Source organism: Magallana gigas, chromosome 9 (genome assembly GCF_963853765.1).
Source record: "Magallana gigas chromosome 9, xbMagGiga1.1, whole genome shotgun sequence".
Classification (NCBI taxonomy): domain Eukaryota; kingdom Metazoa; phylum Mollusca; class Bivalvia; order Ostreida; family Ostreidae; genus Magallana; species Magallana gigas.
Genome location: NC_088861.1, coordinates 38,067,914 through 38,094,027, shown reverse-complemented (window position 1 = coordinate 38,094,027; position 26,114 = coordinate 38,067,914). Strand labels below are relative to the sequence as shown.

Genomic DNA, 26,114 nt, shown 5'->3' with positions numbered 1-26,114 from the left:
ATGAGCCCTATATCTTGCTAAAACTTTAAAAATGCAGTCCTAAAGCATAGCAAATAATAAAAGAAAAATAAAATTCGACCAAAATCGTGACCATGCCCCTTTAAACGCTGATGTCTTTTTATTTCTTCTTCTCTCGTTATAACGCGATAATTAACTCGTAATAAAGATCTCTTCTCAGATATCCGCGAAAACAAATTAGTGCCCCTATTTGTCTTCCTTAATTTTGGGACAACCCTCGCAAATACAAAATAGTTTAGAGTGAATCTAAACTGGTTCATGAATAAATTAAAAAATTGTATGTTCAGCTTTAAGATCATAATAAAGTAAATAATGGTACATATAAAGAATTTTATGCAAGAACAGTTCATATATAAAACAGTTCAATTTGAGCAGTCATCGCTATAAATACCGAGTACACTACCTCGCGTTTCTTTTCTTTTTTATCAGGATCAATTATATATCACTGAAAGTGTTATGCATCACATAGTATAAGGATGAGAACACGATCAATAACCATCACACAATAAGTATATAGATAAACTCTGTTCGAAGCTATAACGCAATAAAAACTATGTGTTACAGTCTCACGCTAAAGCGATCATAACGTGTTGATTGTGATGGCTTTTGGAACTTGACACTTTAAAGAAAATGATTCTACGTGAATGGATTTACGTATTCGTAGCAGGTTAGGTTTACTCAACATTGCTTTATTTAGAAAACTGAAAATTTAGATGATTATTCATAATTTAACATATTATATTTACTATTACTTAAACAATTCAAATGATCGTTTTACCAAATTTGAAAATGATCATTTTATATCACAGAAGCCTAAATTTGAAAACTTCTTTTCCATCCCACAAAATCTTTAGAATCTAGGAGCTTCTGGGGAATTCACTGCCTGTACCCCACCAGGGCTTTGCCCTGGACTCTATACCTCATTCCTAAAACTGATGCCCCTGTAAATTGAAATTCATGCAGAACCTGCCTCTGATTTTTTTAATTGTAATGGCTTTGGTTGATAAGGTATTTTAGCTGTTTTGAATTATTCACAATAATAATGATGTGCGTAAGATATAAAACGTAACATGTTTATAGGAATCACTTAAACTTCGTCAATGTCCATAAAGTAAAATGTTGAATTAACAGAGTTAAATCAATCACCGAGAAAAAGATTTTTTTAGGGTTTGCTGATAAAAAAAAATGCTTGCTCATAATTATCAATATAATTAGCGTTTAATTTTCATATCATTTAATATAAACACTTGAAGTGCACACTTTTTGTTTGTTACCTAAAGAATTATCGTGCACTAAAATAACGCATGTTTAAAAAACGTTGCAAATACTGCTTATATTTTTTTCTTATATCCAGTCATTCTAAGATGTACAAATTCGCTACATATAAGCGAGTGGTATCCCATTGAAGCTCAGAAATCTAGTCCCCTAATGATTCCACATCCGTTACAAGACAAACCCGCCAAGGTAGAGGTGCAAGTCAAAGTTAGAGAAAACGGAAATGACGTCATATTCCCTGCATCGGGATCCGCACAACGTGACGATGACTCAGACAATGCTTACGGGGGTGTTGTTTACTTTTACAACGAACGCCACGTAAAGATCTTCGTTCCTGTTCGTGACGAAAATACAAATAAGGGAGGCATTATCTACTCAGGTATACATCCATTTAAAATGAAATAAAAGATTGGAAAGAAAAATGATCTTAATTATCCACAGAACTATAAGTCAAAAGGATACGTTGTTTAACTATTTGATCAAACATAGGCCAATTAATTCGTTAATTCGTTGGCTTTTGTTAGATAAATATTGCATTTAGTTAGGGTTCAAGAAATTTTGATGAGACCACAATTTGTTATACAACAAATGAACTGAATTTAAAAACCTATGAGTAATATACATGTAAATAATGATAACAGCAACAAGGGCATTTGTATGTTGTATCCAATAAGGATTTAGATAAGACAATTTGTAATTTAAAAGAAGAGTTTGAAAATTCAATAGATTTTTATAGTATGTCCCAAGTTATTGCTTCCATAGCTTTTTGATGAATTTTTTAAAAAATACACATACCTGTGAAAAAAAAAAATGCTGTCGAAATCAATAAAAGGGAAAATACCCACGATATCCTCATTGACAAATTATCATTTTTCACTCATAAAAGTTTACAGCAACGAAAACGAATTTCTTACGGAGAATTATAAAGGTAAATGTTTACATCGCGGAATTTTTCAACGTTATTACCCGGGCTAATTAATGGCTGATGAAATGCAAAATCCCCGTAGACTTTCTATTTTGGGATGTGTATTGAAACCTGAAGTGTATCAAAACAGATATTCTGGACATTTTTCATATTTGTGGATGAACGTAGTTTGAGCACAAAGTTAAATTAAGGTATTCATGATTATCGAAATATCAAGCAAAAAGTGGTGGAAGCAAAAACTTGGGGCAAAGTATAAAAAAACTACATGTAATAAAAAAATAGAATTTAAACAGTCGTCCGGACATTTTGACATTATGAAATACATCATCTGTTTATCCATGTAATAGGTGGACATTTATTTACCGGACCATTTTCTGCCCACTACGTAAAGGGTGAAGTCAGAGTTAAAGTTTGGGGCATATGTGATCTTCCACAAGCTAACTTTACGTCATCAGGAACTACCATTTCATCGAGTAGGTGACCGTAAAAACTCTCTTTAATAGTTTTACATTTTGCTTGGGCCGTTTATTTAGACCCCAAAAACCATTAAAAATTTATTTTGAAATAAGCAACACACACGTACGTGGCAAGCTTTATATGAATTTTAATGTTTTAAACTTCACATCAGAACATGTATCAATTCTATCAAGAATTCATAAAATAATGGTTATGTTAAGTTTTGTCTTTCAGTTACACAAAATGACATCAATATGTTGCCTACAAACGATACTTTGATCAGCAATTCTCACTTTTTTTTTAACTTTAAAAGCTATGTTAACATACTGTACACAGAAACAACCATTTTTATTTGCGCAGGAACCAGATCAAGAACAGACGACTTTACAATAATTATGGTTCAATTACATCTCAAAATGTTCTTTCTTTCACACAACTCTCTGCTGAAATTGAAAATATGAATAATATATGTTTCAATTCATTATGAATAGAGGCTTCATACCCTGTTGAACAGTTAACCATGAACAAGGCCACAGAACAAAGCGTTTTGTGATTTCACTTTAACTTCAATATAATATTGAATATGACCGTGAAATTAAGGTGGTATGAGACACTTCCATATTGTGACGTGCTTCATATCGAACAAGTACAATAAAATCAAGTATAATTTTATAAATATTTTCTTTTCCAACATTGTTAGAGCATGTTTACTGTCAAATATTGTAAATCAGAAATTGGAAATTTTTGCCAGATGAGTTGTATTTTAATGATAATGTCTTTTTATCCACATCAATATTCTATATACATGTATCAATGTCCCAAACAACCTTAAAGGGAAAACAATCCTGAATAGTGCATGGAACCAAAACACATCTTGTATAATAGAGAACGAACATTAAGAAAACGAAATAAATTCCAGGGAGACTAATTTCATCAATATTTTTTTGGTGTATTTCAAATACATTTGTTGTATTTTCACTGTTGATATCCAACCCATTGAACCGTATTAACGCGTAGTCCAATTTGAAAATGATTTGTATCAAAATTCTATGATAACGTATGTACAATTTTTAGGTAAAAATATTGAAGTGTGATATACAGATTATTCCTGATTAGTCATTTAATGTGGACTTTACAACTCATATTGTTTATAAATCCATTTTTCAAGAAAGTTTTATTTCAAGATATGTCACCTGTGTCAAAAAATGTAAGAAATGCATTTATATATATATATATATATATATATATATATATATATATATATATATATATATATATATATATATATATATATATATATATATATTAGAAACAGTCATATGGATTTACAAATTATTGGGATAATGACTCATTTCATTTCAGTGATTAGATACATATTCTTTAATCAAGTTAAAATTCTGAAAGTTTTTTAAATATAATTTTCATGATGATTTCACCCTTACTTTTATATTTTATACAAAAGAACGATTATTAATTTCCAGAACAATATACATTAAGTGTGGCATTTTAGGACAGTGCTTTAATTCCTGTTCCAAAATAACATATTGTTATCCAAAATATATTTTTCAAGAGATCAAAGGGGCATGGTAACGATTTTAAGTGAAAATATTTTAGATATATTTTCACTTTTTTCTAACCATTTGAAATACGTTGTTGATGCATTGTAACATTAAAAATAGAAACACAACATTCAAGTTCTCTCAGCTCAGGTGACAATTGTGCCTTAAAGCGTACAAAAGTTTGAATTGAGATATTCTCTTTTTCTTTAATAGGTCTTAATTTCAAGACAATCAGCCATGGACTGGGAACAGTACCCGATCTGGTTGTGGTGCAAGTGGTGATGACAAACGGTTACATTTCCGATGCGGGAGGTATAAGTCAATGAAATCATTGTAATATATAGTAACAAATCGAACATGGGAAGCATAAGGTAGTCAATGACAAATTTTACTTTAACGTTCAAAATGTAAATAAACGCTTTGTTTACATAGCGAGGAATTTCAAGCCCTGTAACTCGCTTATAACTCAACACATGACACTCAAATTTGGTTGACTATTAAAAATGCCTTTCTGAAGCATCGTAAGTATTAAAATTGGGAAATAATTTTAGACCAAAATCGTGACCATGCCCCTTTGAAATTGCTAAGAGGTCTGCAGCTTATATAGGGGTTGTAGGAATAACGGTGGTGAGAGAGAAATACATGTATGGCAGACAGTGCCTATTTACGAACGGTGTTCAGCTTTAAGTCAAAGTTGACAGTGCTGAAACAGTCCGGGATTGAATATGAATAATTCAACCCTTTTTACGTACATTGATTAGTAAAACTCTAATATAAAATTTTCATTATTTTCAGCTTTTTTTAGCAGTAGCTTTTTAAAATAATGAATAATGATCATTTTTAAATTTATGAGGATAACAACAGGCTAAGAAAAGTTCATTACACTATAATTTACATTCAATGTACATTCGCCCTTATGTTAGCATTGGAAATCTGTGACTTTCAATTTTTCTATGAATACACTTTCCTAATTCATGCGCCATGAGCTGAAATACAAAAGGCTCTACGTGTTTTGAGTATATTCATTTTTGTAAGATTAAATGAAACTTTCAATCTTGCATAACCAATTTAATATGTACTTTTGAAAGCAACCATTATTATATATCTACTCCTTGATAAAAAAAATTTTCACAAAGTTTCTTGCACTATATCTTTTGTCGCGGAAGCTAACTAAATAATAAGTAAATATGGCTGTTCCATCTCTGTTCCATCTCCCCGACTAAGAGCGTAAGTGATGGCTTTATAGCAGCAATACACACTATCTTATATAAATATTAATATTCTTGGGGGAAATACTATAAATATTGTGACCGAGTAAATAATAAAGACACGGTTCTGTGTTCAGGATATTTTATATGTACAAAAAGGTGATTCTGTAAATAAATATAAACACATATAAATATATATACAATTTATACACAATAATTCGTTACGGTTTAAATAAAGCTTTAAACTTTATTATAATCTTAGTTTACTTTATGTAGATACTAAGAAAAGTTATGTTATATAAATTAATACAATAAATACCTTGTGCGAGGTGTTGGTGTACAAAATCGCCGGACCCACAGTGAAACAAAATCAAAAGTAACCGGGATTTATAATAATAGAAATGATCTGATTCGATAATACTAGCCAATGGGAACAACGGCCAATAGAAAAGTAAAGAAAGTGTTCACCAACTCAATCCACCTGCGCACAAGAACAAGCGTAACTTGTTAAATAATTAGATATTGTAAATTTTAAATCTGCCCACATACTCCCCTGCTTTGAATTTTATCGTCTCGATAAAAATCAAAATTCAAACACCCACTAATCAACATAATATCATATATAAATCAAATGTTCAATACACGTATCGCATTCACAGTCTATGATTCTTAATCCCACATACTCTTCTGTTTATCGCGTAATCGCAAACTCCGACGAAGAGATAAGGATGGCTTAACGTCACGTGCATGGCAATTGTCACTGCTTATATATTTCGGCGGTACGCGTTTGATATCACGTCTATTAAGGGTACGCTGCTGTCCAGTGTCTGAAACAACTGTATACACACTGTCTTTGGCTGTTTGAACACGGTATCTTGTTGTACTCCAAAGGTCTTGAAGTTTGTGTCTTCCTGTAAAACCTCTGTTTCTTATGAAAACTTCGTCACCCACACCAATCGGATGATCCACCATTTTTGCGTCGAAGCGATCTTTCCTCTGTGATGCATTTTTTTCCAGGTTTCTTTTAGCATGCTGGAATAATTCACTAGCATTATTTCTGTGCTCTTGAATGAATTCATCGTAATTCACATCACTATCCGAGACAGAATCTGACACTGTTGACGACACAATAAAATCGACTGGAATTTTAGGTTTACGACCGAAAAATAAATAGAAAGGACTGTAACCAGTACTGGAATTTGGAGACACATTGTACGCAAAAGTAACATCGGATAAATGATCTGGCCAGAGTTTCTTCTTCTGTGGTGGTAGAGTTCTGAGTAAATCGTGAAGTGTACGGTTAAAACGTTCCGTCTGTCCATTGCCTTCGGGATGGTAAGCTGTTGTTCTTGACTTTTGTATGTCGTAGATTTTGCAGAGTTGTTTAATAATATCCGACTCGAAGTTTCTTCCCTGATCGCTATGAATTCTATCCGGTACACCATAGTGATGAAACCACTGTTGAATCAAACACAACGCAACGGTAGAAGCTTTCTGATCACGGGTGGCCACTGCTTGTGTGAATTTGGTAAAAACATCTGTCATCACAAGTACATTTTCCTTACCCTTAGATGGTTCCAATACTGTGAAATCAATGGCTAGAATTTGCAGAGGTCGGTTTGCTAGTAAGTGGTTCATAGCTGGTCTAATCTGTTGGTTTTCTGATTTGGCTACACAACAACGTTCACAGTTCTTGCAATATTCTTTGATCTCACTAAACATTCTAGGCCAATAACACCGGTCTTTAATAACACTGAATGATCTTTCGATTCCCTGGTGACCAAGGTTGTCATGACACTGTTTAAGAATTTCCAGTTTCAGTGAAGATGGTAAAACGTACTGTTTGGTTTCTCCATAAACAGGATCACACACAGTTCTGTAAAGTATTCCGTTATCCATACTTAAACGATTCCACTGCCTGAGAAGAATATTCACAGCCTTTTCACAGTTTTTCCTTTCTTCTTTCTTTGGATATACCCCCTGTTTCCAGAACTTTAAAAACTGATGAATGTCTTTGTCCTGAGACTGTAAGCGTTTCAGATCACTTTGACTGTATTGACGAAGAGAACATTGCATTTCAACACATATCACATCGGATGATTCTTGACACAATCTCTGTTGCACACACATAACATCTTTTGGAATTTCAGAAGACCAGAGATTTCCTAGACTGGTTGATGAGGTAAGTATTCCTTCTTCACTCACTGACTTACGTGAAAGAGCATCTGCATTCGAATTGTGTTTTCCACTGCGATATTTGATTTCAAAGTTGAAGAGAGCCAACTGTGACACCCAGCGTTGTTCGTATGCACTCAATTTAGAAGACTGTAGATACACAAGCGGATTATTGTCGGTATAAACGGTAAAAGAAGAGTTCACTAAATAATCCCGGAATTTGTCGGTAATACTCCAATACAATGCTAAAAGTTCCAGACGTCGCGAACTGTAATTCTGTACATTCCGTTCGTTGGGACGAAGTGATCTGCTGGCGTACGCAATAACACGTAATTGACCATCTTGGTGTTGCGAAAGTACCGCTCCGAGACCGTTGAGACTTGCATCGACTTCAAGCACAAAAGGTTTTGTGTAATTGGCATATCCTAGAATTGGTGCACTGGTAAGTAATTCTTTTAATAACACAAATGATTTTTCACATTCACTATTCCACTTTTCACAGAACAGCTTCTTAGATGCATTCGGAAACTTTCTGATTAAATTGTACAATGGCGCTGCAACTTTCGCAAAAGACTGAATAAAACGTCTATAATATGACGCCAATCCAAGAAATGAACGTAACTGTTTTGGTGTTGACGGTGTTGCCCAGTCACTCACAGCTTGCACTTTTAGAGGATCTGTGTTAATTCCATGCTTTGATACTATGTGCCCCAGGTATTTTACTTCCTCTTTGAAAAAATCACATTTAGATGGTTTTAATTTAAGTCCATGCTGACGAAGTTTCTGAAATACTACTTCCAATCTCTGAATTTGTTCTTCTACAGTCCGTGAAAACACAATAATATCATCTAAGAATACCAGTAGTATCTGGAAAACTTCATCACGGAAACAGTGCTGCATAAGTCTCTGAAAGGTGGCGGGAGCGTTACACAAACCGAACGGCATGGTGTTAAATTCGTATAGTCCAAATGGTGTAGTAAATGCTGTTTTGTGTTTGTCGTTCTCTTCTACTGCAACTTGGTTATATCCTGAAGTCAAATCCATGGTCGAGAAATAACGGGAACCACACAGTGTATCAAATGATTCTTCAACACGGGGGAGAGGATATGCGTCTTTGATTGTCTTAGAGTTTAACTTCCGATAATCAACGCACAGACGTAATTCACCATTCTTCTTGCGAACGATAACAATTGGTGATGCATACGCACTGGTACTTTCTCTTATGATATCCCTATGTAATAGCTCTCTAATATGTTGTTTAACTTCCTCAAATTGCGTCGGGGGAATGCGTCGGTACGGTAGATTGACCGATACTCCATCTGTCAGCGTTATTTTGTGTTTTACCGTATCTGTAAATCCTGTGTCTAAATCCGACTTTGAAAATACGTCATGATATCTGTGAAATAGTAATTCTATGCTTCGTTTCTCTTGGTCTGTCGCGTCAACTTTGTCCAAGTTTACAGGAATACGGAACTCTGGATCACAGGAACGTTCGTTAGTAGATTCTGTCACATAACACTGCACAAATATTTCCTGTACTGTGCCACAATTGGAAAATTGCACAGGGTCACTAATTTCATTGATAACTTCTTCTCCTTTTGATAATATAGCAATGCGTGTTCGAGGTGAAATCCAGACATCAGAATCAGTTATGTTCGCTAGCCGCAAATAGAAATGGCCCTTGATCACTTGAACGAATGTCCGGACTATAACAATGCTGTCACTCAGGTGCTCGCTATGCGACAATGGTTCTGCTACGGCTGAGTAATTTCCAGGTATTGGCGGCCCAGTAGCGTTGATCACGATCACAGATCTTGCGGGGACTCTAACGGGATGTCGCGCAGACACTTTAGCAAAACCATACACAGTCCTGTTCTCTTGATCACATACTCGGAATGCTGACTTAATTTTCGAATTGCAGGATATTTCAGATACTTTCTCGTGATAATAATTTCCATGTTTTTGAATAAAAATGTCTCTGCACTGTCCAATAATGTTCATTCCTAAAATGCCCGGGATATTGTGTTTACGTTTCCGAGTCATTCCATCTTCTGTATCTTTAATTATCAGGATACCGCGATCTTCTATAACGTTTCCCATACATTCAACATCAGCTTCTATGTATCCGATATAAGGGATTGAAATTCCGTTTGCTGCTTTTAAATTCAATTTCACATCATTCTTTATATTCTTACAGAGTGTTTCGATGTTGTTTCTATAAAAACTTTCCGTTATTGTAGTCACCATAGACCCAGTGTCTAATAAACAGTTAATTTCTACACCAAACATTTTAATTTTAACTGTAGGGCTTTGACCAATAATATGATTGACACAGGTGGAGTCCTCTTTATTTCCTACTGATGTCGGACTCTGATCATCAGCAGGATCTATTTTCCCGATTGTTGGTAATTTGCCGAAGTGAGATTTCGTGGACAGTTTCTTTGGATATGATTTTCGCTTTTACATGTATAGCAACGGCGGCGGTTTAACTGTGGATATGGTAATCGGTATTGTTCTTTCGATTTGGATACAGTTTGCCGTTCAAGTAACTTTGTAAGATTGTCGATGTTTTGTTCCTGCCGTTGTATGACTTCTAAGTATTTGTCAATTCCGTGAGTAGTTTTCTCTGACTTCTGTGAAGATTCAGCGGCCTGTTTTTCTGTAGTATGTCTGTCTGTTGAGCACTTTGAGCGGTTCTTTTCTTCATCCTCTGAAAACAATATTGCTTCGTCCCGGAAGTCCAAAAAATGTATATCCGGCTGTTGACGAATAAGTCGTTTTAATTCTCTACGTAATGAGATATCATTCACATTTTGCGCAAATTGTTCACACAGGGTCAAATCAGGGTTTGGAATAATATCTGTGTTTTTCGTCGTAATTTTCTTGATGAGGTTCATCAGAGCGTAACTGTATTCTCGTAAAGACTCCCCTTCCATCTGTTTTCGCTCAAAGAAATTTCTCTGTAGGACTGTTATTCCTTCTTTGTCTCCAAACGTTTCACTTAAAATACGCAACACTTTTGTTGGATTGCTTCTTTCTTCATATGGCCGATATTTGATTTCTTCTTTTGCCAATCCAGTCAGATTTGAGTATATGAAGTCGGTACTTTCTTCTCTATTCATACGGTGACTTTTGATGACATGTTCAACTTCTTCTATCCAGTCGTCGACATGAATATCGTCTTTATCTTCATTTCCGCTGAATTTCTGCACATTACGGACTGGTTTTAGATAAGTAGTTTTGGATTTGTATTCTTCGTTGTCCTCATCTATGCGTCTATCGAGTTCTTTTTGTAGAGTTTTTATTTGTTGTCTTAATTTCTTTGTCGTCATGGTTCGGCGTTTAAAGGTATTTCTAACAAAAGAGGTAACGGTACGTTCCGGACTTTTTCACAGGTGAGTTGTTTTCAGCGATGACTGCTCACTGGATTTTGTAGACATTCTTCCTCACACAAGAATCACCATTGACTGTAGATACCGGCGACGCCATTTGTGACCGAGTAAATAATAAAGACACGGTTCTGTGTTCAGGATATTTTATATGTACAAAAAGGTGATTCTGTAAATAAATATAAACACATATAAATATATATACAATTTATACACAATAATTCGTTACGGTTTAAATAAAGCTTTAAACTTTATTATAATCTTAGTTTACTTTATGTAGATACTAAGAAAAGTTATGTTATATAAATTAATACAATAAATACCTTGTGCGAGGTGTTGGTGTACAAAATCGCCGGACCCACAGTGAAACAAAATCAAAAGTAACCGGGATTTATAATAATAGAAATGATCTGATTCGATAATACTAGCCAATGGGAACAACGGCCAATAGAAAAGTAAAGAAAGTGTTCACCAACTCAATCCACCTGCGCACAAGAACAAGCGTAACTTGTTAAATAATTAGATATTGTAAATTTTAAATCTGCCCACAATATGATAATAAATGTAAATGTACACAATGGGCACGACCTTATTCTTTGATATCCAATTATGTGTTTTATAATATTCAAGGGCAATCCATTAGGTGATCATAAAGTACATTGTTCCTCTCTGTAAACATAAACAATCAACATTAAATCAACTTTCAGCTTGTCATGACTGCAAGCATATTTTATTAAACAAGTAGACAAGATGTTTTATATGCGTTTGGCTGCTTCCGTAAAACACGTTGAATGGTTTAAAAACGAATAGGATATTAAATCAGAATAAAAAGAAAAAAAAGATACTTTTTAACAAATTTAACCTTTACTCTCTTGTTAAACGTTTGTGTCTAAATAACAATTGGTATATTGCATTTTAAAAAAATATAATGTTCATTGAAAAAAGACGGTCACTTAACAAAAACACCCCTTCCCCCACCCCACCCACCCCCACCCCCCAAAAAAAAACCCCCAAAAAACCAAAAAAAACCAAACAAACAAACCTGGTCAGGGCTGTTTCATCAAGCATTTCTAAGAAACTCCTTTATTTTTTTATCAGGATTAGAGTCTGTCCTTATCCCATCAATATCTCTTCAGTGTCTTGGGGCTTCAGATGTCCCAATTTAATCTTAATACCAGCATGTGTTCTTGAAAATGCCAACATATACAAGAATGACTAGGCAAAGACTCATTTTTTTCGAAGGAGTATACTTTAATCTACAGTATATTGATTTTTGTAACATTCTTCCTAACCTTTATTAAGATAAATTACATGTAAGATGTGCTGATTAAGTTGCTTTTTTAATTGCATTGAAATTTTAGATTCAGATCGGTTAGCTGATTTTACTTTAGAAGTTTTTAGCATGTTAATAACGTTATATATAACTAATCTGAATTGCCGATTTAGCTAAACTCGGGTTTTTAGTCTTCTGGTTTCCACAATTTTCTATCTAAAATTTTAAACAGTTTTGTTCACGAAGATTAGAGACTAAGATTCAAATAAACCTATTTCTAATTTACTTAAATACGTTTTGATGTGATAAAAGACAAGAACTCCTCATATAGTTGTTTGGATATGAAGTTGCTGTTTTGCAAATCAGATCAATTCTGCATGTATCAGAGATGTGCATATTATTTGGATTTTGGGGGAAAAACAGCTGTTGACCTTCATTTTGTCCGTATAATATTGCACATAGAGTGTCCTTATTGTACGGATAACTCCTCCTACAGTTTTCAAGATAGAAGGCGTTGTTTTGCAGACCAATTATGAATATATCAGATATGTGAATTTTACTTGACTTTAATTTGATGTTTGATAACTTTTGAAAGGAATACCTGCAGTGAACTTGGTTAATCTCCACATAATATTGCATATATGGTACCCCTATTGTGATGTATATCTGCTTTATTACTTCCAGACATCGTGAGAGGGTGAAAAACTGAAAAGTACAATAATAAAAGTCAAAATCTGTCTAATATAACAATTTCCAAAAATATGGCAGTAATTAAGCTTTGACAATACTGAATGTTATATGACTAAACTTTACCCGACGATATATACACAGATAAATGTGTGACTAGAACGTGCTAGCTAAACAGGCCTATGCCTATCCTACATTGCGAACACGCGCTTACACAAAACAACGCAGTTGCAGAATTTAAACAAAGTAAGAGATATTGCATGACATCGTTAGATACACAAGATCATAATGGACATAAATTGACATGAATAAAATAAAACTTACTCCTTAGATAGGCCGAATTCCACAAAATGATGCGAACAAAAACAGCAGGCCAAGCACATGGCTGCCATTACCGATAAAACAAAAAAACCAAACCGGACGGAACATATTATTCCGTTACGAGAGCACCACACCTATTATATGGATAACTCCTCAATATTTACAAAAAAGGAAGTTGGTGTTTTTTGCAGATCAATTGTGCATATATCAGAGATGCGCATATTACTTGGATTTTGATATTTAATAACTTTTGATAATTTTTGAGAAAAAAATACCAGCCTTTGAACAATTCTGCTTATATAAAAAATGAGCACATTTCTCTGGTTTTAATGTTTGATAATCTTTTTTTTTTAAATATCACCTGTTGAACTTGGGTATTTATTTGCAAAATAGTGCATACAGATAACCCCATTTCTGCAAATAGGTAGTTTTTATCAACTTAAGGTTGATAATGGATTATGAATATTGTTTAAAGAAAACGCTTTCCTATTGTGGAGACTGTTTTGAAAATATGTGCAGTGCTTTGATTTTTTCCTTACAATTTTGATGTTTTTTTTTAAAAGGGAAAGCTACATGCAAAACTGACTCTCACTGATATTGCTTTTGTAGGTGTTACCTTCAGTTCAGTGAGAGAAACACATCAATCTATTTGCGGAACGATATTTGCAGTTAACAACAATGCTATTAAGATTTGGGCTATGTCAGGTAAGATTTTTCTCTTTTGTGTACGTTTGAATGAAAGTTATCTGAAGAATGATTATTAAAAGAAAAGTTCTATTGTTGTATTGAACTTGAAATAAATGTTTTTATTAAAACGGATCTAAATCAATAATCATTTAAATGATAATATTTTTAATTTTCAATGTGCTTATTATACGTATATGCCTTTGCAATGTGTATCGTTCAAATTCTCTCAAATTTGTCGTTTAGCCTGTATCCCAGCGACGCACTAGCTAGGTTACATACGTTATCAAAAACACGATTTTTTGTCTTGCTTAGATGGCTAAGTGGTTAGCGCGGTGGGCGCTTACTGCTAGGAGAGTTGGTTCCAAAGGTCGTTGGTTAAGCCCCGGGCTATGCGGAGGTAGAGCTCCAATAAATTGAATTTCCCAGTGCTGTATAATAAGAGTATTGATAGGGGTTTCTGGCAATATTGATCATATTAAATCCCTTGAGGGACGCGAGCAATAAATTCGTCCCAAGAGGGATAATATTACCAATGTTGCCCGAAAAAAATGGTCTACATTTGTTTTGTACTATGAAGACACAAACAAAAAGACAACAACGGATCGTCATAATTTTCTCAGCTCAACAAAGAATTCACTAATTGAATTTTAGCAAAATCCTTTTCCAAAATATCGTCGGCATTAAATGGTCGTTGTTGATCATCCGACGGCCGCCTATAGGAATTAAGCTACAAATCACCCCTGCGAATGTTATTGTCATTTCAATTTAAATCACGTGGTTTTATTTGACCCTTTCAGTTTCGCAGTAAAAAATCGTGCCTCGTGTTTATAGTCTATTTAGAGAATCTAGGTACTTGTAGTCAAATATAAATTCTATAGGTTTATTGATTTTAAACTTTATCTTTATTAATTGGTGGGTAAAATGTGTCCTAGAAATAAATGTGACAATACAAATACACTTTTTTCTGCTGTTGCGACAATTAACATGCGTAGTAGACACCGCCCTAAGAATTAATTTTCGATCCGCGCCTGACTTAGTAATAACACTAATAGTGAAACAGACTGTATTATTTTATGCAGAATGTTCCTTGAAAATGGCTCGATATACTAAGTTTTTATGCAAAACATTCACCCATTATTTTTCAAAAAAACATGGTATTGCACACCACACGCATCAAACATGTGTATGATTTTATTAAGCAACCCAATGTTTATATTATCAACCACTCTACACGTGGTTGAACACGAACGATAACTCTGTTTCGAGTATCATCGTTTAATTTAAAAAACCGCTTGATGGTGAAATAAGACATACATCTTAAAAGATGTTGATGTTTTAACATAAATCAAAGTAGGATATGATATGAAAATCGACCAGTACTTACGTATTTTGAGAATATTATCCGAACACTTATACTTCCGCTCGAAATTTCACAGGAACTGAACAAATCTCGGTGAAGTCTCGTGACCTTTCATTCGAGCACCTCTGGATTTATTACATACTTAGTAACATTCCGAACACATTTGCAGGGGTAAAATGTTGTACTTGATTTTTCCTTACAATAATTTGCAAATCCTTATATCCGTTTTGATAGCAAACCGTCGCATTGCGCGTCCGTAGTTTACTTGCTTTGACTAATTGCTTATTTATACGTAAACTTGTTTTTTGGAGTTGCGAGGATATATTTACGTCACCGTTTACGAATCAACAAATCAGAAGGAATTGATTAGGAAGGAATATTCTCTAGATATAATTTCTAGCCGGTCAACATTAAAATCGGTGAATATTTTCTGGTCGAGATATTATTGCAATTATTGACTCTCCGTCTATATAGAGTTAAACAGTGAGAATGTACTACTGAATATGACACTCGATTATATAGCATTTATGTAAATTAGATTAAATATAGCTTTTATAAATTTTAGACTATGTGGCGTGTGCACGTGATGGTTGGGGGTCTGAAGAGATCGGTGACACATCTGGTACCTTACACATACAAGCCTGGCTACTTGATTCCTGTAAAAAAAAGTTTTCAAGAACCTTCGTGATGGATAAAGACAACATCAATACAATGTTTCCAACGGTGGACAATGTTCAGTTTGATTCACCATACAGCCTGACTTCAACGATAGTCTCTGTACAGGTGCACTTCAATTTGATGAAAGAAATTTGTACAAATTTTAAAAGAAATATTAATCTACATGGTTTAGAAGTGAAGTTTTAAAGTGCAGGTTTTTTTTCAAATGTAATTAGAAAGGAGAACTTCAACAGAAGAATATTTCCTGTAGGCATATAAATTATTCCGGCTTTAGTTTTTTAAAATAAATAAGATAACAATTCACCTCAAATTTTTTGTATACACCAGTCCATTGATTTTGAAAATAAATAAAATACAATACTATTTATTAAACTATTCAATTATACACAGGTGTGTCCATATGAGGCAACTGGCAAATATTTGTGCACGCATTGCACCTTGCACTTCCTTGTTTACTATGCAAGGCAATGTCGTGTAAATTTTTAATTACAGATTGTAGATGACTAGATATTATATATCATTTATACAGTTACACAATGATTCAAATTACGGTTTTTTTTGAAAGCGTAAGAATTTCAGGCGGAAGCTCACTATGCTACTTATAGTAAAGCTTATTCATTGTTATTTCGAAAATCAACAAAACACTGAGATACATCCGTTTTACTATGTTTAATACATGTAATGTAAGGCTTCTGCATAACATGAACACGACGCTGACCGATGATATCATATGCCGATCATTACTTTAAAGTGAATAGTAGTCTTGCTTCATAATTAGTCTTGTTTAGCCCCACCCCCCTCTCTGGATAAGCTGTGTTCTCGAGACAAAGAGTTAAACTAGATACGCCCCTTCCCCTTTCAAAAAAAATTAAGAAAAAAACCGCATATTACACCCTATTGTTATTTCCTTCCGGCGTATTTTATTTTTTTGAATTTTCAAGGCTCAGGGGACTTATAAAGTTTGTGTCATTTATTAAAACTTAAATAGCAATTCTATTTGTGTCCATCAGTGTGACAGTTGAGTGTATCCGTTTAGATATATTTATTAATTATAGACCAGAAATTCGATTGTCGTCTGCTGTTTTTGTAGATGAAAGTTTTCACACCAAACAATGCCGGGTTCGTGTTCTACGCCGGTGGAAGTGCGATGATTGACACATCATCAGACCGATACGGCGCCATTATGTACGGTTACACAGAAACGGAAGTGTTTCTATGGAGACCGGACAAAGACACATCTAATGTTTTTTTGGTCTATGTTGGCGGGGAATGGGGAAATGGAGAAAGCAGCCAGCAGGCTTCTATTGTAGAGGTCACTGTAAAAGTCCTAGAGGTCGATGGTGTGTACTGACTCTGTGTAAAATGATATACAATTAGGTATTCATTTCATATGCGTATCTTAGAAAAGCAGCAAAACATTTTAAAACTCATCCTAAATTGTAATATGATATTTTTGTTTAATATTTGGCTGTGTAATCAATTAAAAGAAAAGATTGTTTTTAAATTAATGGCTTTTTGGAACTAAAGACAAACGAGTACTGTACTTTCTGTAGTCTTTTTATCATTTTAACGATAATTTTTTTTTAACATGATCGGTGTTTTTAATTTATAATATTTTAGCGCCATTTAGTTGTATATTTCTTAACATCAGCCTAAAAATGTATTTTAAACTAAAAGAAATCATGCATTTTCAAAATAAAAATTATTTCTAGATTTATAACTCGTTACAGAATTGTTTAATCTTTTGTAATAATTGTATGCTCAAATAATGTTCAAAAGAAATTTATTAACATGTCACATAACGAAAATGTCAATTTTTCTAGATCTGTGTTGATGGCGGCATGTACCTATTGGCTCAATTTTAAAGTATTTACTTTATCACAACTATTACTTTTCTTGAACAATTAAACAGCAAAGCGGATAACGGCTGTCGTCCTTATCGCATGATTTCGTTTTGTTTGCAATATCTTGGGATTTTCTAGCACTAAATACATGGCATAAATTTGCATAAGCATTAATTGCTGATAAAATCATTGGCTATAGGACATCTGTAAATCATGTGACTTCATTTAAAAGGTTCACCCTGCTCCAGAACAGACAACTGTGTCTCGTCTTGGTCGTCTTTGACGAGCGTCTGCTCACCCACAGGTTAGTCAGAATGTTGTATGTTTTTTTTTAATCTTATTACACTTTAATGTTAAATACTAAAATTCTGATTGGTTTAGAAGCGGTTTATAATCCGTTCTATTACCCTCAGCTTTAGCAACACACTTGGCAACAGGTATACAACGGATTGTTTCATGCGCGTCTATTTGCGCGTACAGTTCGCTGTAGAATTCACGTCATTCCTAGAGAAGTCAGTAATGCCTTCCTAAAAAATAAACAGTATGATTAAATAAATAGTACCTATTTGGAAAGGTAACAGTTGAAATTGACACCCAAGTCAACCAACGCGAAGCAAGGTTGACAATGGCTTTCTTGGGGGTGTCAATTTCAACTGTTAGTCTTACCCTCCCAAACAGGCACCATTTATATAATATTTCATTAAAATTCTTCAGTTATCTTTTAACGGAAAATGATCAAAGACATTTGTATTGATCTATCGTATCACTTACTTTTGATCTATTGCCAAACCTTGTTGTTGAAAAGTATTAATACAAGAATATCGTATGAAGTTTTTGAAACACATTGCATTTAAATGTTACAGGATTTCAAACATGAATTCAAACAACTGTATTCTGCATTTAATCTTTTCATCTAATTAATTTTTCTATCAATTAAAAAAAACATCAATCACTTCCTTTGCTTTGCGTTGGTAATGATGTTTTTTCAGATTCATATTATTAATATTACATGTGAAAATAAGTTATTATACAAAGTGTAAGTATTAAATTTGGAGCTTTAACCAAATAATGTCATCTTTTTTAACATTGTTTAAGTGGTATGAGACACTCTACATTGTGAATTATTTCCTATTAAAAACAATAAAATCATACACAAATTTAAAAATTGTTTCTTTTCCTAAATTTTCACCCAACTGCGTACATGTAGTTCGATAGCTTAAAGCGTGAACTGTGAAACTGTAAGACATCAGTTCGATTCTTGCTGGGACTTTTATGGTTTTGTACTTTTATTCACATTAATATCGACAGGTGTCCCTTACGCCTTAATAACATGAAACAAATCATCTTTTTTAGTTTGACTTTTTTCTTACAGATTGTCCCATTCCTGATGACATTCCCAATGCACATAAGCTTCACACCGGACTTACCAATGGTAGTACCACCATGTACGCCTGCATGCAAGGATACGCTTCAAGTTCCTATAACTCAGTGATACACTGCATCTCTGGCGTATGGTCGTCATCAGACATGAACTGTAATGGTAAACGTTTTTGATTATTTTGGTCAAGATGTAATTAGGACTTTCCACCTTTCGGGTGAAAGACCTCCTGTTTTCTTTATGTTTTTTATTCTTCTTCTTTTTTTCTATTTACCTGAGAGTCACTTTTTTGTTATTACGGTTATCCAGACAATTCAAACTTTATGTAATTGCTCATTTAAAGTTCTGGTACCAATTGACCCTGTGTGAAATCTCCCAGAACTTACAGAGTTATTGCCCTTTGAGAAGGAAATGCTTGTTATCGCTACTCCTCTGAAACCATAAGAGATAGAGACTTGGAACTTTTACCAATGTCTTTAGAACAATTAGAGGGTTTTCCAGTCTATTCATACCGAAAGGATCTGAGGCCCCTCCTTGTAGTTATTGCCCCCGGAAGTATTTAAATTTCCATAAAATCACTCCTAACTTTTTTTTATTACTTATCATAGAGACTTCGGATTACTTTGGATGGAAGCGTCTACCTCGGCCGATCAAAATGACATAAAAGTCAAAGGTCAAGGTTATCTGAAAATCTGTTAATTAACGAGTTTTGAGATCTCTTTTGTTTAGGGTGCTAAAGAAAAACTTTTTCATGGATGTAGTAGGACACTGTAAGATATTTAAAAATATAGCCCCTTGGCTCACACTTTTGAATAACTACAGAGTTATTGCCCCTTTTATACTTAATACTTGTTATCGCTACTCCATTGAAACCAAAGGAGATAGAGACTTGGAACTTTTACTATTTACCAATGTTTTCAGTACAGTTAGAGGTTTTTCCAATCAATTCATTTCAAAAGGATCTGAGGCCCGTTTCTTGCAGTTATTGCCCCTTAAAGTTTTGAACTTTGATAAAATCACTTCCAACTTTTTTACTATCACAGAGACTTCGGACCACTTGGAATAGAGGCGTCTACCCTGACCGAACAAAATGACATAAAGGTCAAAGCTGTTAATTAATGAATTTTCATGTTTTGAAATACAGAATTATAGTAAGGGTTTCAAAAGCTTGCTGGATTGCGCAATAAGGTATTTAATTCGGTCAGCCGGGTATCACATCAAGTCCTGTGGTTACTCAAGTGGAACTTGTTTTTACAGTTAACCCATTCATTTTGTACAAAGACAGCTAGCCTCTAGAACACTCTCTTCTATTGTTAGGTTAACTGTTTATATGATTGTGTAAAGAATATACACTAGGCTCAGTTTTGTTCATAGTAAGTGGGAAAAAAATCAGAAAAGTAATTTAATAAATGTTTTTGAAATATACAACATGAAATTTTTAAAGAAATGGCTTAAAAATAAAAATATATCTCTTTAAAAATTATTTATCATTTTATGGCTTAGTGGTTTTCCCATTTTATAGTACAACCTGTATCATAGGTATAACAATTTTTTTGTATACCTTATAGAGCAATCTAACAATTCATTAAAAGTATAAGGTGGAAAGACCTCTAATTGTTCGAGAACAGTTAGCCTACAAGTTTCCCGGTCAAATATAATCGGGAAATGATTGTGAAAAAAGGCGACAGAGCACGTTCCAGTGGGGTTTTAAATAAAAAGTATATCACGGCTAGTGTTATAAAAAGTGTTTTTGCAACGGACACGGTTCGTACTACAACGGTTAACAAACGTAGTTTGCAGTTCAAATGACGAAAAGAAACACATGAAAAAAAAGTTTATTAATTGTGAACAGAGCACATATCAATCATGTTCGTTTTTTCTTTTATTAAAGTTCAGTATCTCATTTATACAGCCAGTTGTTGTTAAATGTCACATTTTTGGTCTAATGAATTTGAAAACAAAAACCCAATTGGTTGAGTACAGGAAAACAAACGCCTGTGTTCCGCAAAAACGAGTGAAAACGTTAAACCATGTGTACGGTCCGTATGCACCTTGTTCTAAATACGCAAAACGGTCTGAACACGATGAACACAGTTTGCAAGCATATGGGAATGTACCAAGTAAATTTTTAGTCAATTGTTACCGTCAATATTCGTCATTTTATTGATTAACATGATGTTTTTTTAATTAAATTGTTCACGTTTTCATACAATTGTCTTTAAATTATATGTTAAAGAACATTAACGTTCAATTTAAGTGTATTAATGCTAATATTTCAAAATTACATTGTATACAGCTTCAAACGTTCATTTTTAAAAACAAAAACTTATTGCTTTGCATTTAATTGCAAATCTTAAGTTATAAATAACTCGAAATTTTGAATGTGCATTGTTTATAAATGTATATGTTGTTTGTTTTAATGTTTCGGTGAAAATATAACATCTAGTAAAGACTGAAATTTACATGAATTATGTTTAGCTGTGTGTCCATCACCACCAGACATTACAAACGCAGATGTGACGGTGGAGAACAATACGGCTAGATATTTCTGTAATCCAGGGTATTATCAGCTGGAGAATACAGATGACTTCATTGTCTGTGACGGCAATGAATGGCAACCTACGAACTTTGAATGCATACGTAAGAAAATGTAAAATTAAATATTTATATTCCAATTACCAACCATTTGTCGTCTTTTTTAAATTAATGAGCTGAAATATCAGTTGAATACAGATGACGTCATTGTCTGTGACAGTAATATATGGCAACGTACGATCTATGAATGCATATTTGAGGAAGTGTCAAATTCAATTACCAACCATTCGTCATTCCTTTTTAATTGAGCTAAAATATAGATATTGTTTCTGAAACACCCTACATGTGTCAAATTCAAAATCTTTATTCCAATTATCAAGCATTTTTCATCCATTTTAAATTCATGAGCTAAAATATAAGTATTGTTTCTGAAGCACCCTACTTTAATGGGTTATATAACTTTTTCAACGCTACAAAGTGTCATTCTTAGTTTGATTGCTACATATATAAAATACATTTCTTTGGTTTCGGTCTTGCAAATTATTAAACATGATGAATATTTTATACATCTGTTAGAAGCAAATGGTTTGGTGCACTCAATTTTGGTAATTGAGAATCATTTAACTCCTTATTGCTGTTTTGCATTCATAACATTCTTACATACGATGACCCATATACGATTCCCATATACAGATCATTAATATAACATAAAATGTTCTAATGAAAATCATATTATCTACAATTGATACACATGTGACAAAGTTGTCTGTGTGAACTCACAAGTTCCTGGAGGACAGCAAAAATCCCTTCTAAACATAATAAGGACATGATGCCAAGTGGCTGAATAAAAATATATTGCATCGAAAAATATGCGCAAAACTGGAAAACTTGAGCAAGAATATTTTTGTATATATCGATATGTAGCTCTCTTTTAATTGTAACTAAACGTACTCAGGGGAATTATTACATGTAAATAAGAGAAAGCAAAACAATAAATTTAAACCAAATTACACGCTCACGGATTCATCAAAAAATGAGATCACTATTTTATAAGCAAATGTCTTGCGTGTCACGTTCATTTTTGTTGATAATATATGTTTTAAACATATGTATGTCGTGTATCTAACTTTAATGTCTTTATCATAGAAATCTGTGGTGCCCCGCCCACCATAGCAAACACAGAAGTGATGAGATTTAACAATAGAGCAATGTACTCTTGTCGGGAGGGTTATCGCTCGATGTCTGGCCGTAACAGGATTAACTGTACCATGTCTGTTTGGCAAACGACGACATTTTCATGCTATGGTAAGATATACGTTTATAAACTCTATAAACATGAAAATGATTCAAACGTATTTCTGAAGATAAAAAGAGGATGAACATCTGCCATTCAGTCAACTGAAATGTGACTGAATGGCATAGCTATGCCTTTCAGTCACCTTTCCAGACCATTCAGTTAATCATTTAGTTGACTAACCCTGAATGGCATAGCTTCATCCTGTGAAAGAGGTACGAGAAGGTATCAATTTCAGATATATAAAAATTAATATATTCAAATTTAGCATTAACCTGTGGGCCGGCACCAAACATAACAAATGCAGACGTACTTGTAAACGATGATGGAGCTATGTATGCTTGTCACTATGGATTCTCTCCAAGTAACATAAACAACAGGCTACTCTGTCAAGCTGATTCTTGGTCACTCACGGATTTCCAGTGTTTAAGTACTTATTGTAATCATACATGTATAATCGTATTGTACTATACAAGCTTATTATCAGGCTACTTTTCTATTTCTTGTTCTTTGATAACAATTAAAGCTTCTCAAGGCAAGAAATTTCTCAATTACATGTATTCTATAATAAACAGAATATCATTAATTATAAAGCAATGACAGTTTAATTTTTTTTTTTAAATCACTATGCGATATGTAGTTATTTGTTTTTAACTTCTTATTGATGTAACATACTACGTGCCAATGGTAATTTGCAAAATAGTCAGTCTGCAAAAAGTGCAAAAATCCTTTCTACCGCTCCATGCAATTTTGAACATTAAAATTAGCAAATTTTTCATTCATACTGTTGTTGTTGTAGTCATTTAGACACTTTGAAGAAAATAAAAACTTTATGTTATGATGTTTTACAGATGCATCAGGCAGTGTCGGAAGTATTATTGACAACAAGACCTTACAACGATGGATCAAGCAAATCAAACACGATCTTTTGATTGATAAAAAAACCACAAATGCCTACTTGCGCACCCTGAGCAGTGTTTATGATCCGCGCCCTGTCTCAGTTGCCATTGGTGGATCAGGAGTTGCTCTTTTATGTATTGCAATACTCATTATTGTTTTGCCGGATGTGTTAAGGATTTGTAAATACTTTTTCGGGAAAATCCCGAAAGTAACTAAATCAAAACCCCGAAATAGGTGAAATTTTTTTTATAAGAGCTCTCATAAGCTTCAATTTATGAAATGCATAAAGCGATACAAGTGAAAATACAATTAAACTAATATTGAACTTAAATTACGATACACGATGAATGTCATCTGGTCTGGTTTGACAATAATGGGGATATAAGAAAATACAAAATAACGAGTTATTTTAGATATTATTTTCCCCTTTTAAAAGCAAAAAATGGTGCACTTAGAAATAAAAGACAATACAAATGACAAAATAACAGGTAATTTTAGATATGAATATTTTTCCCGTTTAAAAGCAATAAATGGTGTACTAATAATGCTTTCGTCATTTTGTCTTTAATACTTTTTTTCTTGTTTGGTGTTAGCAATCTAAACCAATTTTATGGGTGGCACATTTCAGCTTTTAATCGACAGAGAATATTGTTCAAAGCAATTCTAAATAAATCATCATATTCATACTGGTCGATCACTATCGCTGCCACATTTTTTGTCCATATAATAGAAACATTGTTTTAATTAAAATTTTCTCCGCGGGTGAGAAAACTTACAAAAAGTTAGACATTTAAAATGCATTTTTTGGAATAGTAAATTTTAATATTAAATAAATGTTCTTTCACACAATACTATTACTGGTGTTATTAGCGTAAAGTTATTTGTTCTGGCTTGTATGTTAGGTAAGCGCTGGTTTTGATTGATTTTTTTTCAAGTTAGCTGTTATAAAAAGGTAACGTTCCTTCTTGTTTCTTTATAATTTAATTTTATAATTTCTTAGTTCTAATGTATCTGGATTATTTTACGAAATGTATTCTGTAATAAATGTGTATGGCCTGTATGATTGATGTTTCATTAAAAATAATATTTATATAGTTTGTTTAAAACAAAATTGAAACTTTTCAAGAGATTTTAAGGTCACTTGAGTCTTTAAAATGACCTATTGCAATTGGTCTTCGTCCATCGTCGTGTGATGTGCGTTGACAATTTTACATTTTTAACATCTCTTGAAAACTACAAGGCCAATTGTTACCATTTTTGATGTGAAGCATTCTTATTGGAAGGAAAATTGTAAAATTCAGGATCTTCCACCCACGGGGCACCACGAGCAGGGCCAAATAAGCAAAAAAAAAAGCCAAATTTAAATAAAAAATATCAGGTCATACATCTATTTAATATGATATAGGTATAGGTTTCCTAGTCCTTTTTCGAACTATTTAAGGCAGAAAGGTGGTCGTCATTACAATATTATATATGTTTTTACTCCAGAATGAAAATTAATTAAACTAGAGGACATTGTTGACATTTATATAACCAAGCTGTAAGCCTACGATAATGCTTTTAATTTCACTATACTCTGCGTAGTTGGAATAATATATCTGTATCTCGCCACAGGCCTTAACCACAGTTGAAATGCTTCCCATATTATCCGTTATGTAGCAAAAAATCGCAGAATCACTCCAAAACGATTTTGGAGAATTCAAATGAAGATGCATTGAAAATAACATTCAAATTATTTATAACAAACTACTGTAAACCAACTTTAATTCGCGTGCGAGAAATTTTCGCGAGGTTAGCAAGAGCCTTGTTGTCGCGAATACTTCTCGCCGCGAACCAATCCTTTTCTATAGAAAACAGGTCTGGATAAGGCTTTGTCGCGAACATTAGTCGTCGCGAACCAGTTTATGGGCAGTTAATCGCGAAATAAAGTCGCTGCCAATTGTTACCATTTTTGATGTGAAGCATTTCTATTGGAAGGAAAATTGTAAAATTTAGGATTTACCACCCACGGGGCACCACGAGCAGGGCCAAATGAGGAAAAAAAAAAAGAAAGCCCAATTTAAATAAAAAATATCAGGTCATACATTCTATTTAATATGATCTTAACGTTTTTCGTTAAAGGTATAGGTTTCCTAGTCCTTTTTCGAAATTT

The 26,114-nt window shown here is 33.5% G+C and overlaps 1 protein-coding gene across 1 annotated transcript; it reads left to right on the top strand.

Moving 5' to 3' along the window:
- Positions 1-500: 500 nt before the first annotated feature.
- LOC105320278 (uncharacterized) lies at positions 501-25,136 on the top strand. Its single transcript, XM_066071258.1, has 13 exons — positions 501-685; positions 1,373-1,672; positions 2,566-2,691; positions 4,447-4,545; positions 13,896-13,991; positions 15,899-16,116; positions 17,102-17,351; positions 18,088-18,159; positions 19,228-19,395; positions 21,712-21,873; positions 22,915-23,073; positions 23,331-23,492; positions 23,914-25,136. The coding sequence occupies exons 1-13, from the start codon at positions 649-651 to the stop codon at positions 24,198-24,200; spliced, it is 2,136 nt and encodes a 711-aa protein (XP_065927330.1). The 5' UTR covers positions 501-648; the 3' UTR covers positions 24,201-25,136.
- The last annotated feature ends 978 nt before the right edge of the window (positions 25,137-26,114 follow it).